At 34.1% G+C, this 18,551-nt stretch overlaps 2 protein-coding genes across 2 annotated transcripts; one reads left to right on the forward strand and one right to left on the reverse strand.

The window, feature by feature from the left end:
* The first annotated feature begins 214 nt into the window (after positions 1–214).
* Positions 215–15,237, forward strand: LOC114169433 (structural maintenance of chromosomes protein 2-1-like). The gene is made up of 20 exons (XM_028054576.1): positions 215–730; positions 5,739–6,419; positions 6,554–6,697; positions 6,788–7,078; positions 7,173–7,358; positions 7,438–7,602; positions 7,695–7,754; positions 7,985–8,047; positions 8,204–8,295; positions 8,524–8,620; positions 10,576–10,692; positions 10,837–11,055; positions 11,994–12,134; positions 12,210–12,377; positions 12,455–12,639; positions 12,747–12,840; positions 12,917–13,005; positions 13,364–13,589; positions 14,388–14,462; positions 14,798–15,237. The coding sequence occupies exons 1-20, from the start codon at positions 413–415 to the stop codon at positions 14,915–14,917; spliced, it is 3,531 nt and encodes a 1,176-aa protein (XP_027910377.1). The 5' UTR covers positions 215–412; the 3' UTR covers positions 14,918–15,237.
* A 199-nt stretch (positions 15,238–15,436) lies between these two features.
* On the reverse strand, positions 15,437–17,404 carry LOC114169434 (ankyrin repeat-containing protein ITN1-like). Its single transcript, XM_028054577.1, has 2 exons — positions 16,648–17,404; positions 15,437–16,282 (listed from the first exon to the last, which is right to left on the reverse strand). Exons 1-2 carry the CDS (start codon positions 17,245–17,247, stop codon positions 15,560–15,562), a joined length of 1,323 nt encoding a protein of 440 aa, XP_027910378.1. The 5' UTR covers positions 17,248–17,404; the 3' UTR covers positions 15,437–15,559.
* Positions 17,405–18,551: the final 1,147 nt, after the last annotated feature.

Below are 18,551 nucleotides of genomic sequence, written 5' to 3' on the forward strand. Positions count from 1 at the left end.
GAGATAATGAACGATAAAAATATATAATTTAAGAACATTAATTTCACACACGAATATAAAAATAATCACTATAAAGTAAATTTGAATTAATAATTAATAAATAAATATTTGCCACAATTTAAATTTGTTAATTAATAAATAAAAATTAAATTGATCTCATTATCACCATCAGCAATTAAGAAAACCTAGAATAGCGACACGGAGCCTCATTTTGAATTTCCCTAAATTTTCCCGCCTTTGATTTGCGATTCCCTTTCTCAACTTCAACACCCACCAGAGAAAGCAAAGCAAAATCCCCAAAAGAACTCATTTTTATTATTCCAATTCAAAATTTTCATTCTCTTCACTCTCTCTCGTCCTCCTTCAACCGAACGCCGCCGTTTCGCGTTTCGTTCTGCGAACCCTTTTCGCCATGCACATCAAGGAGGTTTGCTTGGAAGGGTTCAAGTCATACGCGACGCGCACCGTGGTTCCGGGCTTCGACCCGTTCTTCAACGCCATCACCGGCTTGAACGGTTCAGGAAAATCGAACATTCTCGATTCCATCTGCTTCGTTCTTGGCATCACCAATTTGCAGCAGGTTAGGGCTTCCAACCTCCAGGAACTCGTCTACAAGCAGGGCCAGGCCGGAATCACCAAAGCCACCGTCTCCATCGTCTTCGACAACTCCGACCCGTCGCGAAGCCCTCTCGGGTACGAAGGCCATCACGAGATAACAGTCACAAGACAGGTTCCCACTTTTTCTTCTTCTTCTTGTTCCCGATTCTTGTTTTAATTTCACTGTTTTCAGTTAAAAATCATATTTTTTTTTTCTGGGGTAAAGTATCACATTATGAATAAAAACTAGTCGTTGGAAATATAATTACTGTTAGATGAAGTATGTTTTAAGAATTATACCATTAAATAAGGCTTAGATTAGATAGATTTGGTTATGTTGAAGTCTCTTATGCATACTATTCTTTTGGCTTATATTTAAGGGAGTACAAGGAAGTCTACTAAGTTTTAACCAAATTCTCTGATAATTTACTCAAGTCACTCACTAACGGGGCTTACCTGGTGTATTTATAGGTCTCTTTCTTTTGGGTTTATTTGCCTATGATGCTTTTCTCTCTCATTGAGGCTGTTTTTGGGATTTTGACATTTGAAATTAGGAGATGATGGAAGTAAAGAGAAAATGAGTTCATCTTTATAGCAATTAATTAACTAGAAATTTCTAAAATCCTTCCCTAGTATAGTAGGCTTTGTTTGCTGTGTTTGGTTTAGTTGTACGTTTTGTAGCTGTTTTTCTGAATTTATGTGTTTTAATTAAAGGGATAGAGGAAGTCAATATAATTTTTTTTAGCCGTTAACTATTTTAATTCTTAATCTTTTTATTTATTTTTGGATAATGATGGCTTGGAAGTTACACTCGGTGTTACGAAATTCGGACCTATTGGGTAAAGAGTGAGAAATTGATATTTTGTCCTCTATATACTTTAAAGATTTATTTTTTTAGTAAAGATGGTTGCATAAAAAATAAAAAATTGTGAATGATTTCGTAAAGAGAAAATACTAATAAAGGTTGTCACATAAAAAAATAGTGAGTGGATGATAAGTAATTTGTTAGGCTCTTAAAATCAGAGTAGAGTTAGTTTTAACATAATTTATTTCTATTTTTTATGTAAACAGAAATATAAAATGGGAGGAGACAATTACTGCTATAAATTATAGATTATAAATTGTGTGTATGTGTGTGTATATATATATTGAATTTATTTCTGATGTTCTACTTGTAGAAATAGTTAGTATATCTAGACAATCATTATGTGTATGTTTTAGGACTAGGGGCTGCAACACATGACACTCGAGCGAGATCCAAAATGATATAATCCTCTTGCTTCATATCCTTCTCCAATCTGTCTTCCTGAACCACACTTCTGTATAACAAAAGATTTGCTATCGAAGGTTGTTGAACAGTTTAACATTTTTGGTTAACTGGCTTAAGGAAATTAAATTGAAGGGGCAATTAGGGACAAAAAAGACAAATTTTAGATTTCAGGAGGGAGACAAGATGACTCAACCGACTCCCTTTGAGGAAGTTTTAGAGCCATTTGTCAGGGTTATAAAATGAGGTTTGTCTTGAAATGAAATGGTTGAGAACAAGGAGGTATTACTAGAGATGTGGTTAGAAGCACCGAAATCAATTACCCATAAATTGTGACTTTCCATGGATTGAGAGATGCAAGCTGTTGATGTACTTGGAACTTGAGATGACTGTGTCAAGCTGTTGGACTTGAGGCGTAGGTACTCTTGATACTCGTCCTCAGTGAACATGAACTTGGACTCAGTAGTTTTAGCCTGAGAGACATTGATAGTTTTGGAAGGAAAACTATGTAAGGACTAACAGTTTTCCCGAGTGTGACCCATCCTTTTGCAATATGTGCATTGAGGACGCCCGCAACCTCCAATACGTTCGATTTTCTTGAACTGTTCAAGTCGGTGATGGCGTTGAAGAACGGGCCGAAGCCCGGAACCACGATGTGCGTCGCATATGACTTGAACCCTTCCAAGCAAACTAATATATGAAATAACAAAAGAAATTAACACAATATAATTCTACAATTCAAATTTTAAAACATCAACACCGTAAAGTACATAATATCCAAAATCAAATTCTTAACAACAATAAAAATTCTTCCATAAAACAGTAGTGTATAAATAGTTAGTATATCTAGGCAATCATTGTCACTTCTTAAGATTTTGATTACTTACTGAATTGATTCTTGATTTCTTGTAAAAAGGATGTGAAGATGCATAACAATTCAAAACGATCTTTGATAAGTAAACTCAAGTATATCTTGAAAATTCATCGACAAAAGTAACAAAATACCTAAAACCCAAAAGACGAAATACGACTAGGTCCCCAAATATCGGAATGGATGATAGAAAAACTAGATTTACATTGTAATTGAGACCTTTTAGGAAAGGCAAATCTAACATGTTTGTCTAGTTGACATGACTCACATTCTAAGGTTTGGAAACCACTAAGTTCAGGACACATTTATTTTAACTTGGACAGATGAGGGTGACCAAGCCGATCATGTAACATTGGCAGACATGTAGTATTTCTTGGTTTCAGGAGAGTAACCCCGATGCCATTTTTGGAGTCAGGAATAGCCCAAGAAGACACATTTGAGAGCACGAGAAGAAAGCTTTTCGAGACCTGGAAACATGTCGTGAACAAAACATACACAACCAAAAACCCGAGGAGAAATGTGAAAGAGAGGGGTATCTCGAAACAAGATGGAGAAAGGGACTTTATGATTCAGAGATGCAAGTTGTTCATGTACTTAGAACTTGAGATGACTGTGTCAAGCTGTTGGACTTGAGGCATAGGTAGTTTCAGTCTGAGAGACATTGGCGGTTTTGGAAGGAAAACCATGTAAGGAGTAACAGTTTTCCTGAGTGTGACCCATCCTTTTGCAATACGTGCATTGAGAACGCCCGCGACCTCCACATTCACCTCCTCTAGGTCCACGTCCTCCTCTTCTTCGAGTTGCGGCCATAACAGTTAGTTCTACTCGAACAGGAGATTCTAGAGTTTCGTATGTTGGGACTTTTGGGAAACAAATCATGCGTTGGATCAAGGTGTCCATGGAAGGGACCTCATGAGAGGTCGGAAGTTGATCTTTCATGTGATTGAAGTCTGGATGAATGGCACGAAGAATCATCACCATATAGTATTTATCCAGCCTCTTCATTTCATGAAGTGTCGACTTTTAGAAACATTTGTAGGTCTTCCACGACTGATTGTGCTTCATTCGTGAAGGAGATCATGTCATGGTTGACCTGTGGATGTTTCTAGAAGTCGACGCTTCATATGAAACTCTAGAATCTCCTATTCGAGTAGAACCATCTGTTATGACCGTAACTCGAAGAAGAGGAGGATGTGGACCTAGAGGAGGTAAATGTGGAGGTCGCGAGCATTCTCAATGCACGTATTGCAAAAGGATGTGTCACACTTAGGAAAACTGTTACTCTTTACATGGTTTTTCTCCAAAATTGCCAATGTTTCTCAGGCTGAAACTACCTATGCCTCAAGTCCAACAACTTGACACAGTCATCTCAAGTTCTAATTACATGAACAACTTGCATCTCTGAATCATAAAGTCCCTTTCTCCATCTTGTTTCCAGATACCCCTCTCTTTCACATTTCTCCTCGGGTTTTTGATTGTGTATGTTTTGTTCACGACATGTTTCCAGGTCTTGAAAAGCTTTCTTCTCGTGCTCTCAAATGTGTCTTCTTGGGCTATTCCTGACTCCAAAATTGGCATCGGTGTTACTCTCCTGAAACCAAGAAATACTACATGTCTGCCAATGTTACATGATCAACTTGGTCACCCTCATCTGTCCAAGTTAAAATAAATGTGTCCTGAACTTAGTGGTTTCCAAACCTTAGAATGTGAGTCATGTCAACTAGACAAACATGTTAGATCTGCCTTTCCTAAAAGGTCTCAATTACAATGTAAATCTAGTTTTTCTATCATCCATTCTGATATTTGGGGACCTAGTCGTATTTCGTCTTTTGGGTTTTAGGTATTTTGTTACTTTTGTCGATGAATTTTCAAGATGTACTTGAGTTTATCTTATGAAAGATCGTTTTGAATTGTTATGCATCTTCACATCCTTTTTACACGAAATCAATAATCAACTTAGTAAGTAATCAAAATCTTAAGAAGTGACAGTGATTGCCTAGATATATTAACTATTTATACACTACTGTTTTTTGGAAGAATTTTTCTTGTTGTTAAGAATTTGATTTTGGATATTATGTACTTTACGGTGTTGATGTTTTAAAATTTGAATTGTAGAATTATATTGTGTTAATTTCTTTTGTTATTTCATATATTAGTTCTTTATTATGATAAATAATTTTAATAGATTTATCAAATTATGTATAATATATATAATCTTCTTTAATGTAAACCGGTTAATAGATGACCAAATGATCATTGATTCTGGACTGGTTTCCACAACATTGGTTAGAATATAGGGCCCCGTACTAATTTTTGAAATCCATCAACTCCAATTCATATTTTTTTAGTTGTCTCTACATTTTAGGTTTATTTATCTCATGTTTTATGCTTAATTCCATTTTTAGAGACTTTGTTTGCTTGAGAGGAAGAAAAGTGAGGGGATGGAGGGAATTTTGACAATTGAAATGATGCGAAAATAGAATGGAAGTAAATAATTGAATTTTTGTTGCTAAGGATAAAATTTTCTCTCCTTTTTATTAATTTTATCTTTAGCTAAATTAATAAAAATGAGAATGTATCAATATCTGCGTTTCTTTTTTTTTTGTTTCTTATGCAAACATATCATTATGTTATTTGGCGAGATAGAATTATGGGTTCAGTTTAATAGTTTGATTTTTCTTTTTTTTTCCTTATGATAGTGATGGCTTTAGTTATGTACGACCAACTTAACAAATTTTTATTGAAATAGTATTTAACTTATGTTTAATACCATAAAAAGATTAAATTATAATTTAAAATGGAAAATTAATCTTGTTTTGGGGGGTTTTAAGTTTAGAAGCTTCTTCGATTGATTCACTGCGTTTACCTTATAAGTTTCAAGTTGTTTTGTTTTGTTCTTGGGTTGAGAGGCCATTCCATTTTAAAAGGAAATTTTAACTACCAATGATTAACTGTATGCATTATCGTTTTGTTTATTGTGTTATGTATTGGGGTACAATGCAGATTGTTGTCGGGGGAAGGAACAAATATTTGATCAATGGGAAGCTTGCACAGCCTAGTCAAGTTCAGAACCTTTTTCATTCAGTGCAGCTAAATGTTAATAATCCACATTTCCTTATAATGCAAGGGCGGATCACTAAGGTTTTGAATATGAAACCGCCAGAGATATTGTCTATGCTTGAGGAAGCTGCAGGGACGAGAATGTACGAGACAAAGAAAGAGGCTGCTCTAAAAACACTTGAGAAGAAGCAGAGTAAGGTTGACGAGATTAACAATCTTCTTGATCAAGAAATACTGCCTGCTCTAGAGAAGTTAAGGAAAGAAAAGACACAGTACATGCAATGGGCTAATGGCAATGCAGACTTAGATAGGCTGAGAAGGTTCTGTATTGCTTATGATTATGTTCAAGCGGAGAGGATTAAAGACAATGCTGCTTTGGAGGTGGAAGAAGTGAAAGGCAAGATGGCTGAGATTGATGCTGGTGTCAAAACAAATCAGGTGGAAATGAAGGAAATGGAGGCCAAAATAGCTCAGTTGTCTGCTGAAAAGGAAGCTAGCATGGGTGGAGAAATGAAATCTCTCTCAGAGAAGGTAGATGCGCTTTCCCAGAATCTTGTGAGGGAAACGTCTGTATTAAATAACAAAGAAGACTCTTTGAGGAGTGAAGAAGCCAACAGAGCAAATGTATGTCAGTGCTGTTCTAAATTCACTGTTTGCTCAATTTGAAGATTTTGTTGCCAATTCTTTGCTACTAATGTTTTGAGTTATTTCTATTTTGAGAAGCTAATATTTGGTTTTTGAATCGTTTGTGTTTTAAGATTGTTAAAAACATTGAAGAGCTGAAGCAATCTGTAGATGACAAGGCGTCTGCTGTTAAAAAGGCTGAAGAGGGGGCATCAGGTCTGAAAAATACAGTTGACGAGCTTACAAAGAGTCTAGAGGAGCATGAAAAAGAATACCAGGTAACTGGTTTAAAGTTGTCTGGTTCTGTGATGTCTATCAGTGGGATTTCTTTTGGTGCTTATTTTATGCTGTTGCTCGAATTTTGACAGGGTGTTTTAGCCGGCAAAAGCAGTGGTAATGAGGAGAAGTGCTTGGAGGATCAACTAAGGGATGCAAAGGTAGCAGTCGGGAGTGCTGAGACTGAATTGAAACAACTGAAAGCTAAGATTAGCCATTGTGAAAAGGAACTGAAGGAAAAAACAAATCAATTAAAGTCAAAACGTGAAGAAGCTAATGCTGTCGTAAGAGAGCTCAACTCCAGACAAAAAGATGTGGAGAATATAAGAACTGAGTTGGAGTCTCTTTCATATAAAGAGGGTGAGATGGAGGATTTACAAAAGGTTAGATTGGTTGATCTTCTGCTAGTTTCTTTCGAATTTAAAAATGTTTATACAAGTCTTGTTTAAGTAAATGCTCTTGTAAAATAACTTACAGGAGCGTACGATTGAGATGGACTGTGTGCAAAAGTGGAAGGATGAGATACGCAATCTTTCAGCTTACCTGGCCAATGTTGAATTTACTTACCGTGATCCTGTCAAGAACTTTGAGAGGTCAAAGGTGAAAGGTGTTGTTGCAAAACTCATCAAAGTAAAGGATAGTTCCACAATGACTGCCCTAGAGGTTGGATATCGTGATAACTTGTACCTAAATTTATGAATGAAAATTCTTAGGTTAAGCCCTGAATTTTTACCATTTTCAGGTTACAGCTGGTGGAAAGTTGTATAATGTTGTTGTTGACACAGAAAATACTGGAAAGCAGCTACTACAAAGTGGAAATCTTAGAAGAAGAGTGACAATTATACCTCTGAACAAAATACAATCCCATCCCGTTCCCTCAAGAGTTCAACAAGCTGCTGTTAGACTGGTTGGTCACTGGAATTTTTTACTTTTTAAATTACTTTATGTACTTAACTTTTCGTCAGTAGAAGCTGAAGAAATTTTCCACTTCCATTTAAGGTGGGCAAGGGGAATGCTGAAGTAGCCCTTTCTTTGGTTGGTTATGAAGAAGAATTAAAGGTTTGCTTCTTGAATTGCAATTTATTTTTTTAATCATGCTGTGGTACCCACTACATCGTTACTGAGCATTTTTCATACCACTTGAAGTTTCTAATAATGTTCTCTATTTTTGCTCTTGCATATTATCTTGTCGGTTGTCTTGATCAGTGATCAGGAAATTTTGGTGCTCCGGTTTTGATTCATTTTTTTAAACTACATATTTTCTAACTTAATTTTATGTTTGTTGCTAGAGTGCAATGGAATATGTATTTGGTTCAACCTTTGTTTGCAAAACCATTGATGCTGCAAAGGAGGTAACGAGTGATGGACCTTTTTTAATGTTCAGTTACAATTGGCATTAGATTTATGATGTGTATTGATATTATGCCTTTTACAATCATACTCTTCTAATCTGCCACATGATCATCTAAGTCTTATTCCCTTTCATTTTTTTGTTGGATGTCTAATAGGTGGCATTTAATAGGGACATTTACACAACAAGTGTCACTCTTGAAGGAGATATATTTCAACCAAGGGGTCTTCTGACTGGTGGAAGCAGGAAGTATGGTCCTATACCAGAATACACATTGTTTTCTGTCCAATACACTGATCAGTAAAGCATAATAGAATAGAGTTTTTTACAACGTTAAAGAGTTTATATACTTTACTTTAAAGGAGTTATGTTTCTAGTAGTTGATGCAGCCACTTAGTTATTCAATGTTTGTATCTGATGTCATTTTAAGCAATTCAGTATACTTCTGGACATGTTGTGACGGGTTTGTTGTAACAGGGGAAGTGGTGATTTGTTGGGACGACTTCATGCTTTGGCTGAGGCTGAGTCAAAACTCTCAGTGCATCAAAGAAGGTTGTCAGAGATCGAGGCAAAGGTAGACTCCGAAGACCTTCTTTTTCCAGAATTATATGGAAACTTTGAAAACATATGCGATTTTACATTGTATTTTTATATTTGTTTTATTTTTCTGCTACTGCATTTGCAAGTTTAAATATAGGAATGATTAGCCTATAATTTATTTGGGTAGGGGGTCAATTACTTGAAGTAAAGATGCAGGTAGGTTTCCCTTTTGTTGCATTGAAAGCCGCCTATTTGTTATAATTAATGGTGGGTAGTGAAGATTCTCTATATAATGATAGTATGCATTATCATGTTTATTTTTTCTTAGAAAAATCACCAGAGTAGAGAAAAATACAAATAAAGAAGCAGGGGTGAAACAAATCCTCCTTTAGAAAGAAAATACGAAAAAACAAGGCATTAATTAATTAAATTCACCATATGTCTATTAAAATCACTTCTAAAATGGTTACTAGTACTAGGTCAGGACCTCAAAAAAGTACAACATTGTTTTATTCAAAAGAAAGGGTATTTTAGGTTTTTGGCCTTATTTGGCCTTAAAGCATATGATAACTTGCTCTCTTTAGAGATTCAGTTTTCCTCAAGACATCATAAACGTCTGACCTAAAAGTATCTAGCTAGGGTTGAATATACAAAATAAATTGTTAATTTTTTCACAACCAGAAGAGCATAAAACACAAACATGAAACTATTTTCTAGGGTATTATTGTGGGTATTTGCTAGATATTGTTTATTAGTTTTGTTATGTACGGTGGTCCAACTAAGAGATTTCATGTTGTTGGGAACTTTGACTTTCTAAAATAGATCAGCAAGCCAACACCAGGAGAATTGGTGGACTTAAAAATGGGCCAATACAATAATATTATCCAGTGGAATCGAAAGTTTGTGGGCTATGGGAAAAGAGAAAATAGCTCTTTAGAGAGCTTTCAATTATAAAGTTTCGTAATAAGTAAAGTTTCAATTTCAACATGAAGAAAATTTCAAGAAATGGAAGAATTTTAAGCTATGAAACACAGACATGACACGGACACTTAAATACCTATAATCTGCATGCATCATCAACAATTATTTAAATCCACAGTGGAGATTTTTATATTCAAAATCATGTATACAAAAGTTACTCAAATATAACAATCTGAACATATTGTTGCTTAGTACAAAAAAGGATGTAATCCATTCATCTGAAATCCAAAAAGTTAAAAGAGAATCTAATTCATTTAAAACATTCCTCCTCTTATTGATCATCATTATTGAAAAAGACACTCTGTAGCTCAGGTTCATCTAAAAGCAAATTTAAAAAAAAAAAAGTGGAAACTCAATACAAGGTAAAGAGAAATAGACACTTCGTTTGTTTAAAGGAGAAATAGAAACTTACAGAACAAGTTTCGGACTTTTCCACTTCTAATGCTGTGTTGGACCTTCTTGGAAGTCACAATTTTTTCTCTCTAATTCAACTCTTCGGCAAAGTGTTTGACACATGTTGATGTCGGATATGTCATCGAAGAGCTATGTCCGTGCTTCGAATATTTTTGGATTGGGAGCTTCATTGCTCATATGAGAAATGGTGTGGTGAGAGGAAAAAGGATTTTAGTGGGGATAAGAATACATGCTAGTTCGTCTGACATCGTTTCTGCTTAGCATCTGTTAGAAATGGAATTGATCCAAGATAACCTCAAAAGTTACATCGTGGGAGGATGGTTCCCCAAGCCTTATTAGGAGTATTTTGACCATGTTTAAAGAGTTAGAAAGCAAAATACGTGGTGCGTATATGAATGGATCTGAACACAATATGATTTCCTTTTGACTTCATAGTTTTTAGTACGCATTTGTTTCTGGTATTTATTACTTTTGATAATCTTGAAGCTTAGTCATTTTTCTAAGCCCATTTTTTTGTATGAGATCATTTTTTCAGATTTTCCACGTAATTTTAATCTCATAAATCTTTGGTTTGTCTTTTATCATGATATCCAGATCTCAAAGCTTCTTCCGCTTCAGAAAAAATTTTTAGATCTCAAAGCACAATTAGAACTGAAGTCGTACGACCTTACACTGTTTCAGAGCAGAGCTGAGCAAAATGAGCATCATAAGGTTTTTATTTCTTTTTCTTTCTCAAAAATTGATCTATGAACAAACATTGCAGTTCCATGTAATTTTAGTTATATTTTTCTGTGTTATTCACCCCTTTTGTCTGCTCCTTTTCACCCCCAATCACCTTCTCATTTTTCTTTGTAGCTTGGAGAATTGGTGAAGAAGATTGAGCAGGAGCTAAATGAAGCAAAATCGACAATCAATGACAAGCAACTTTTGTATGAGGACTGCGTCAAAACTGTTTCATCTCTTGAGAATTCAATAAAAGACCATGACAAAAACAGAGAAAGTAGACTAAAAGGATTGGAGAAAAAGATAAAATCTATAAAATCTCAAATGCAGTCATCTTTAAAAGATCTGAAGGTATGTTTGAAAATTATTTTTTAAATCATATGATTCCTTTAACTGATTTAGTACAACTCAATAAAGACAAACCCTAGGATGAGGGGTCAAAATAGTTAGTACATGTAAAACTCCTGTTGTTAGAATGAGTCAAAATCATGTTGGGACAAAAGGTTGGGTTTCTTGTGATGGTCTGCTGGATATTTCAGTATAACGTAGATGTAATGGAGCTTTTCATGAGCCAATATTTAACACTTACTGAAAGTAGTTTTCATTCTTATTCCGTTCGCTTGAGAATGCTTTTCTATTGGCTTGCTTGCATGTGTTCCCTTATTTGACAATGCTGCCTTCAATAATTGTTGAAAGTACCATAAACGAATTTCTAGAACTTCTATGCGTTTTTGGCCTGATGTACGCCCATCTGCCTGAACAAATTTTGAATGAATAAAATAGTATCTTGGGCAATATTGATATAGATTGTGGAATCAGCTAGTAGCTACAATGAAAGAAATCATGTGTCCGATCTTAAGTTTAGATGGGGAATGCGGTTTGTAGCTTGTTGAAGAAAAAACACGGATACATTTTCAAAAAATTCAGCGCTCAGAATTAATGATAACCTACACAAATAGTTTAACCAAGTAATATTGGCATAGAAGAAAGAAATACTGATGATAGAAATAAAAAAATATGAGTATAAATAGATGAAAATAAAGTGAAAGTTAAATGCGTTTAGTTGAAGAGAAATGGAAAAGAGACAAGGGGAGAGAGAAATAAATAAATGGAACTGGGTCAGAAATAGTGCAACTAATCCTACAATTTCTACAGTTATTTACAACATATTTCTCCCCTCCCAAACACCAACTAATTTCCGTCTCCTCCCCCTCTAATTCTTTCTTACCAAATGCACCATAAATAATCATTACAGTTTAAAAGTTAATTGGTTGCTTTCTGGTTTTTAGGGGCATGATAGTGAAAAGGAGAGACTTGTAATGGAAATGGAAGCTGTTATCCAGGAGCAAGCATCCTTGCAGAATCAGTTAGAATCATTGGGAACACTAATAAGCAATCTTGCCTCCGATGTAGAAGAGCAAAAATCCAAAGTAAGTATTTGTATTTATGTTTATTAGATCTCTTTCTGTGGTGCACGATTGTGTTCTCAACCCTATGTGCTATAGGTTGTTGCTGCACGGGATAATCTGGATCAAGTTCAATCAGAGCTGAAATCAGTTCGCCTGAAAATGAAAGAACGTGATAAGGAAATCAGTGCTATCATTAAAGAGCAACAAAAGCTTGAACATAAAATTACTGAGAGTAATCTAGAGAGGAAGAGGATGGAAAATGAGGTAACATTTTAACAACTCTTGCCTGTAACACTTGAAATTGAGTGCTTAAAAATCATCTCTTTATTCTATTATTCCAGGTAAAACGAATGGAGATGGAACAGAAAGACTGCTCTGTCAGAGTAGATAAATTAATTGAGAAGCATGCTTGGATTGCTTCTGAAAAACAATTGTTTGGTAGAAGTGGGACAGATTATGATTTTTCTTCCTGTGATCCAAGTAAATCAAGGGAACAGCTTGAAAAGCTTCAGGCTGAGCAATCTGGGTCTGATGCTTTGAAACTCTACTATATTGACTAATGTGCTTACTAAAATTATGTGTCCTAATTTATTGTAGTAACACTCTTGTATTTTATTGTTTTGCATACTTAAGGCTTGAGAAAAGGGTAAACAAGAAAGTGATGGCTATGTTTGAGAAGGCAGAGGACGAGTACAATGATTTGATGTCCAAAAAAAATATTATTGAGGTGAATTTTAAACTATTTTCACAATTTTTTAACTTTCTTGTGTAAGTGCTTATTCTTCTTTTCTTTTCTGGCCTAGAATGACAAGTCCAAAATCAAGAAGGTGATCGAAGAGCTAGATGAGAAGAAGAAGGAGACACTAAATGTTACCTGGGTCAAAGTAAATAAGTGAGTTATTAATTGTTTAGTATAATTTGAGCCACTCTATTTATGTTTGTTGTATATATTAGCTTTTTGATAGTTGAGTGAGTTAACATGATGTCAGATCCGTTGTGATCAAATAGTCAAGAGGTCAATCCAGTATAGAATTTTTTGGACAGTGATATTTTCATTACTCGCATTAAAAATAGGATCACAGGACGGAGACTAAGTAAAGCTGTAATCCAACTTCGGTGCCATATAAAAGAAAGTCATATCCCTAAGGAAATAAATGTAATCTAATCTGTTAAAAACAGAATGGGTTTCACAAAAAAATGATCCATTTAATACACTGGTTGAGTATCACGTTTCTATTCTTTTCATCCAGGGACTTTGGGTCTATCTTTTCTACACTATTACCGGGAACAATGGCTAAGCTAGAACCTCCAGAAGGAGGCAGCTTCCTTGACGGTCTTGAGGTTCGTGTTGCATTTGGAAGTGTGTGGAAGCAGTCGTTGTCTGAATTAAGTGGAGGTCAGCGATCACTGCTTGCACTTTCTCTGATTCTGGCACTGCTTCTGTTCAAACCTGCTCCACTTTACATCCTTGACGAGGTATGTTTTTCTTTGTAATTTTTTTTTGGAATGGCAGTTATCTTATTGTTAAAGTACTTACAAATAGACTGCATTGAATTCATTACAGTGAAATACTGAAATCATATAAGTTCGCCTCTATATACACTGGTGGGGTCCTACAAAAAACCTTAGGATCTGAGTTGTTGATGCATGCTTGGCACATAACTTATCCCGAACAAACTGTTTTTATTTTTCAATTTTTCCTTAATGCATTTTGTGCATGTCTATATATTTAACTAAAAATATGTTTGTTTAAATGTTTGTATTTTGCTATAAAATTCAGTGCTAGTGATCCTTCCCCGTGATAATATTGTTCCAGTGGAACTTACAGTGATATGTCAACCTCAGAGATGCCATCCTAGAGCACTAACCTTTACTTTACTAATCATAATCCCAAGTAATTAGGAAAGTGTATTGTGATACGATCAGAAAACATGGTAACTGATGTCAAGAGAAAAGGACGAAATAGGAGAGCTAATTCGCAAAAAAATCCGAAGGTATGATTGGATAATTTTGTATATTATCGTATTATAGCACTCCTCTCAAGCCAAACCTTACAGTAAGATTACTACAGATAAACCCATTATCGAAAAATGTATAATTGAGACCATATAGTGGAGAGAACGGGATGATTATCTGTGTACTAGATGGTCTTATGTTTTATGCATTAAAATGCATTATCTTATTTCTCTACCATTTACACCGGGAACTGTCTTTTTTATACAATTCAAACAATGATTGTGGTTGGGCCAAATGTTTCTTGTTTAATTCTTGCAGGTTGATGCAGCTCTTGATTTGAGCCACACACAAAACATAGGGAGAATGATAAAGGCTCACTTTCCACACTCTCAGGTAGAGTAAAATTGTTGATATTGTCGTGTGATGTCTTGCAATTTTGTCTTTCGAATTCTAAAAATATAATTGCCAAGAATCTCTTATTTCAGGTTAAAAAAATTATTAAGAGAACATGTTTGATCATGTGAAATTTTGGTTGTCAACTTTATTTTTCATGAATGATATGTTATAAAGTTCATCTAGTTTCAGAAGGCTTTTTTTTCACTAAAAACAATTGAAAATATTTCAGCTGTTACAAAGTTTTTTTAATTCACTCTCTTGACTATTTTCAATGCTCCAGCTATTTCCTCATTTCCATTGACCTCATTTCTTTTGGTTATTTGTACTTGCAGTTTATTGTGGTTTCCTTGAAGGAAGGCATGTTCAATAACGCAAATGTTCTTTTCCGGACAAAATTTGTAGATGGTGTTTCAACTGTTCAGCGAACAGTTGCTTCTAAACAAAGCAAATGATGTATTTGCTTCATCTGTTCCAAGTCTTTTGTTCATCTACAGGAAAGCGGAAATGTAGGTAGTATATGTAATTTAAGTGTTTATGTAATTTGAACATCAGTGTAAGCAAATGATGTATTTGCTTCATCTGTTATAAGTGTTGTACTCATGTTCATCTTCAGTGCAAGCAGAAATGTAGGTAATACATGTAATTTAAATGCTTATGTAATTTGATCATCAGAGTAGGGTCTAGATGTGATTTAAATACAAATAACTAATGATACTCCTGATGTAATTAACTATTTAACAATGAAGATTGGGGTAACATGGATGTGTTTGAATTGAATCTTGATGATTTATTTTTTTGCAAGAGAGTAAGTATACAGAAATTAATGAGTTGGGTTTTGGCATGGAGATCACTTTATTTATACGTTTCTTTTTTTAATTATAAAATTGTTTATTGTTTTCTGATTTTTTTTTTCCTCTTAATGAATTGGACCAGACTGAAAGTAGAAAAATGAAGAAGAAAAAAAACTATATTTATGATTCTTTAAAGTGTTAAATATTTTTTAAAGGTAGAAACAGAACAAAAATAGAAACAAAGGAGAGAGAAACTGTAAACAATATGTTCTAGACAAGGTTTCAACCACCTTTAGCTCCATGCTACAAAACTTTCGCTAGCTTAGAAATTACACGAATTATGGTAAACACAACTATTGCCCCAACAAGTCCAAGCCAAGAAAACAACACAGAAAATGTTTCCCCAAAATGCAGATTTTTGTTCAAAGGCACAGCATATATGTAAGTAAGCACAAGAAATGTTAGACAGACACCTGTGCCTACTGATAAGAGCCCCATTGTGACTTCATTCTTTAAGGGAACTCCACTTATAAGTAAGAGAGTGACACCAAGTGATGCAATGAAAGAGATAGTGTTCATCGTTAAGAAACTTGTGAACATTTCTTCATACTGCATTCGTAACAGCGGATGTATACTTAAATCACCACCTGGTGGATTCATCACAACACCAAAGGTCACGGTTGAGATCATTGTAGACACCAAACTCAACATCCCTCTCATTTCTTCCAACCTACCACTCTTAAGCTGTAAGAGCTTGTTCACACGCTTCAAAGAGTTACTCCAAAACTTTTCATTTGGATTCTGTGTTCTTGATGGAGGAACATCTATGATTGATGCAGATGGTGGATGATGTACTTGGTTATTTTCATTGTTCTTGAATCCAGCATCCACCAGCATTAGTTTTATTTGAAGACTTCTCATGTCTTTTGGAACCTGATCTAACATGTCCAAAGCAGTGTAACCCATCTTGTTTTGAATATTTGCTTCTTCTTTTATTTTGGATATTGAGAGCAAGTACCTTACACTCTAAGAACATACACCGAACATTAATTAAGTTTATTACATAAGATTATGCAGTGTGATGAAAAATCAAATCAAGTCAAGGCAAGACAACTATTCCATTATTGCTTTAGGGACTATTTTCCATGCAAATCTTACCATGTTCATGTCATCTTTGTTAAACATGAGTTGAATTTCAATGTAGTGAGACTAGTTTCACTTCTTTAATCATTCAAATGATAACTTAAAATGGTGTTCCAAACCTTGAAAACAAGTATTATATTTAAAGGAACAAATGATGGAAATTTGAAGACAAAGGGCCAAATAAAAAACCCTGATGAATTATAAAACTCAGATAACTTAGCTGATAAAAGAAAAGGGGAATAACATACCTCAATCTGCTTGAACATAACAGCCAAATGGAGAATGGTATTTCCATGATGAAAGTCTCCAGAGTTCAGAAAATCCTCTCTGACATTTCCAACTTGCACCAGTGTCTTCAAAGTCTCCAAGTGATTGTGCTCAACACAAAGGTGAAACACAGTTTTTCCTGATCCATCAAACACCATCACAGATTCTGACTTTGCTCCACTAATCAACTGTCTTGCAACCTCTGTTCTTCCTCTCATAGCTGCATAATGAAGAGGGATTCTTCCATCTTGGTCACTCATCAAGCATGCATCTTCACATTTCTGCAGCAAAACATGAACAATCTCTACATGGCCTTCTGCAGAAGCCAGATGAAGAGGGGTGCGTCTGCAATGGTCAGTCTCAAGAGCAAGTTGAGGTTTTTGAGTGAGAAGGGAGTTTATGAAATCAAGGTGGCCAAGTAAAGCTGATATGTGCAAAGGAGTTTCAGTGAATGATGTTAAGGAAATTCTGTGAAGGAGAAGAGGGTCTCTTCCAATAAGAGTTTCTAACTCAGAAACACTACCTCTCAATGAAACCTCATAAAGAGTACTCAGTGTATCATTTCCTTCAACATTGCTCATTTTTGTGAAATTGATCTTTTGAATCTTTGATTGGATAATACATGTATTTGGAAACACTAGAGGAAGAAGAGTTTACTTATACACTCATGATTATACACTTGAACATGAAGTTTCTAAGAACCAGAGTCTTAATTACTTCAAAGCAATGTTTGCAGGGCTAGGTTGTGCCAACGAATTTCCTAGAAAGTGATACAAAAATTATATAATTTAGTATTAAAAAACAGACTATGCTAGCAAGAAAAGTCAACAACCTAATTTAATTTTATAAGAATTTACAACACATATATTTCAAATTCTTTGGTGATATTTTCTTACTGTCTTCAAACAAAATGTATTGATTTCTTTATATATTAAAAAGTTTAAATATTTAAAAATATTAAAATTAGTATATATCAATATATTTTAAAAATAAATATTAAAAATTCAGCTGAAAATTTTAATTTATATATAATATTTTATAATTTTAAAAGACACTATTTGTATTAGTATCATTGAAATTTATTTTTGAAAAGGTCACCGTCAATCCTTTTTTGGGAATTAATTTTTGGCCCACAATTTGGTCAAAATTACAAATACATTGACGGGTAATAGATGCTATGGCTCGTCCCTGACCCCAAAAAAAAGAAAAAATAAATAAAATATATATATATATATATATATATATATATATATATATATATATATATTGGTTGACTTGCTCGTCATTAAAAATTTAGGTCAATCTCTTAGTCTTGTTACGCGTAATATTTGGATTTTTATTTGTAGGGAGATTTATTTATTTGGTGGAAATAATAACTTTTATAAGTTAATTTTTTAAAATAAATAATATTTATAATTTTGAAGTATAAATTTATTAAAAATAAAAATAGTTTTGAATTAGATTCAAAATAAAGAAAGAAGTATGAGATAATTATTTTTGAATGGACTAAATAAATGAAAATAAATAAGCTATTTTTGAATGGATAGAAAAAAAAAATGAATGAGCATATTGTTTAAAAGAAACAAACACAATGTGTTATATTGGTGTAATCAAATTTTAAGAATTTAAGTCAATTTTACAAATTTGGTAGGCCAAATGCAAACCTACGACGTATAAACGAGCTAAAAATTTTTCTTCACATTGTCATCCCTCCTAACATCTATCATATAATAACACATGCAAACACAATAATATTGCAAAGTAATTTTAATCTAAACTTTTTCTAATTTCTATAACCTTTTAATATTTTTGTAATATATTGGTACATATTTATGGCTCACAACAATAACCAATATTATTTACCAAGTTACGAGACATATAGTAT

This window comes from Vigna unguiculata, chromosome 11 (assembly GCF_004118075.2).
Source record: "Vigna unguiculata cultivar IT97K-499-35 chromosome 11, ASM411807v1, whole genome shotgun sequence".
In the NCBI taxonomy this organism is placed as follows: domain Eukaryota; kingdom Viridiplantae; phylum Streptophyta; class Magnoliopsida; order Fabales; family Fabaceae; genus Vigna; species Vigna unguiculata.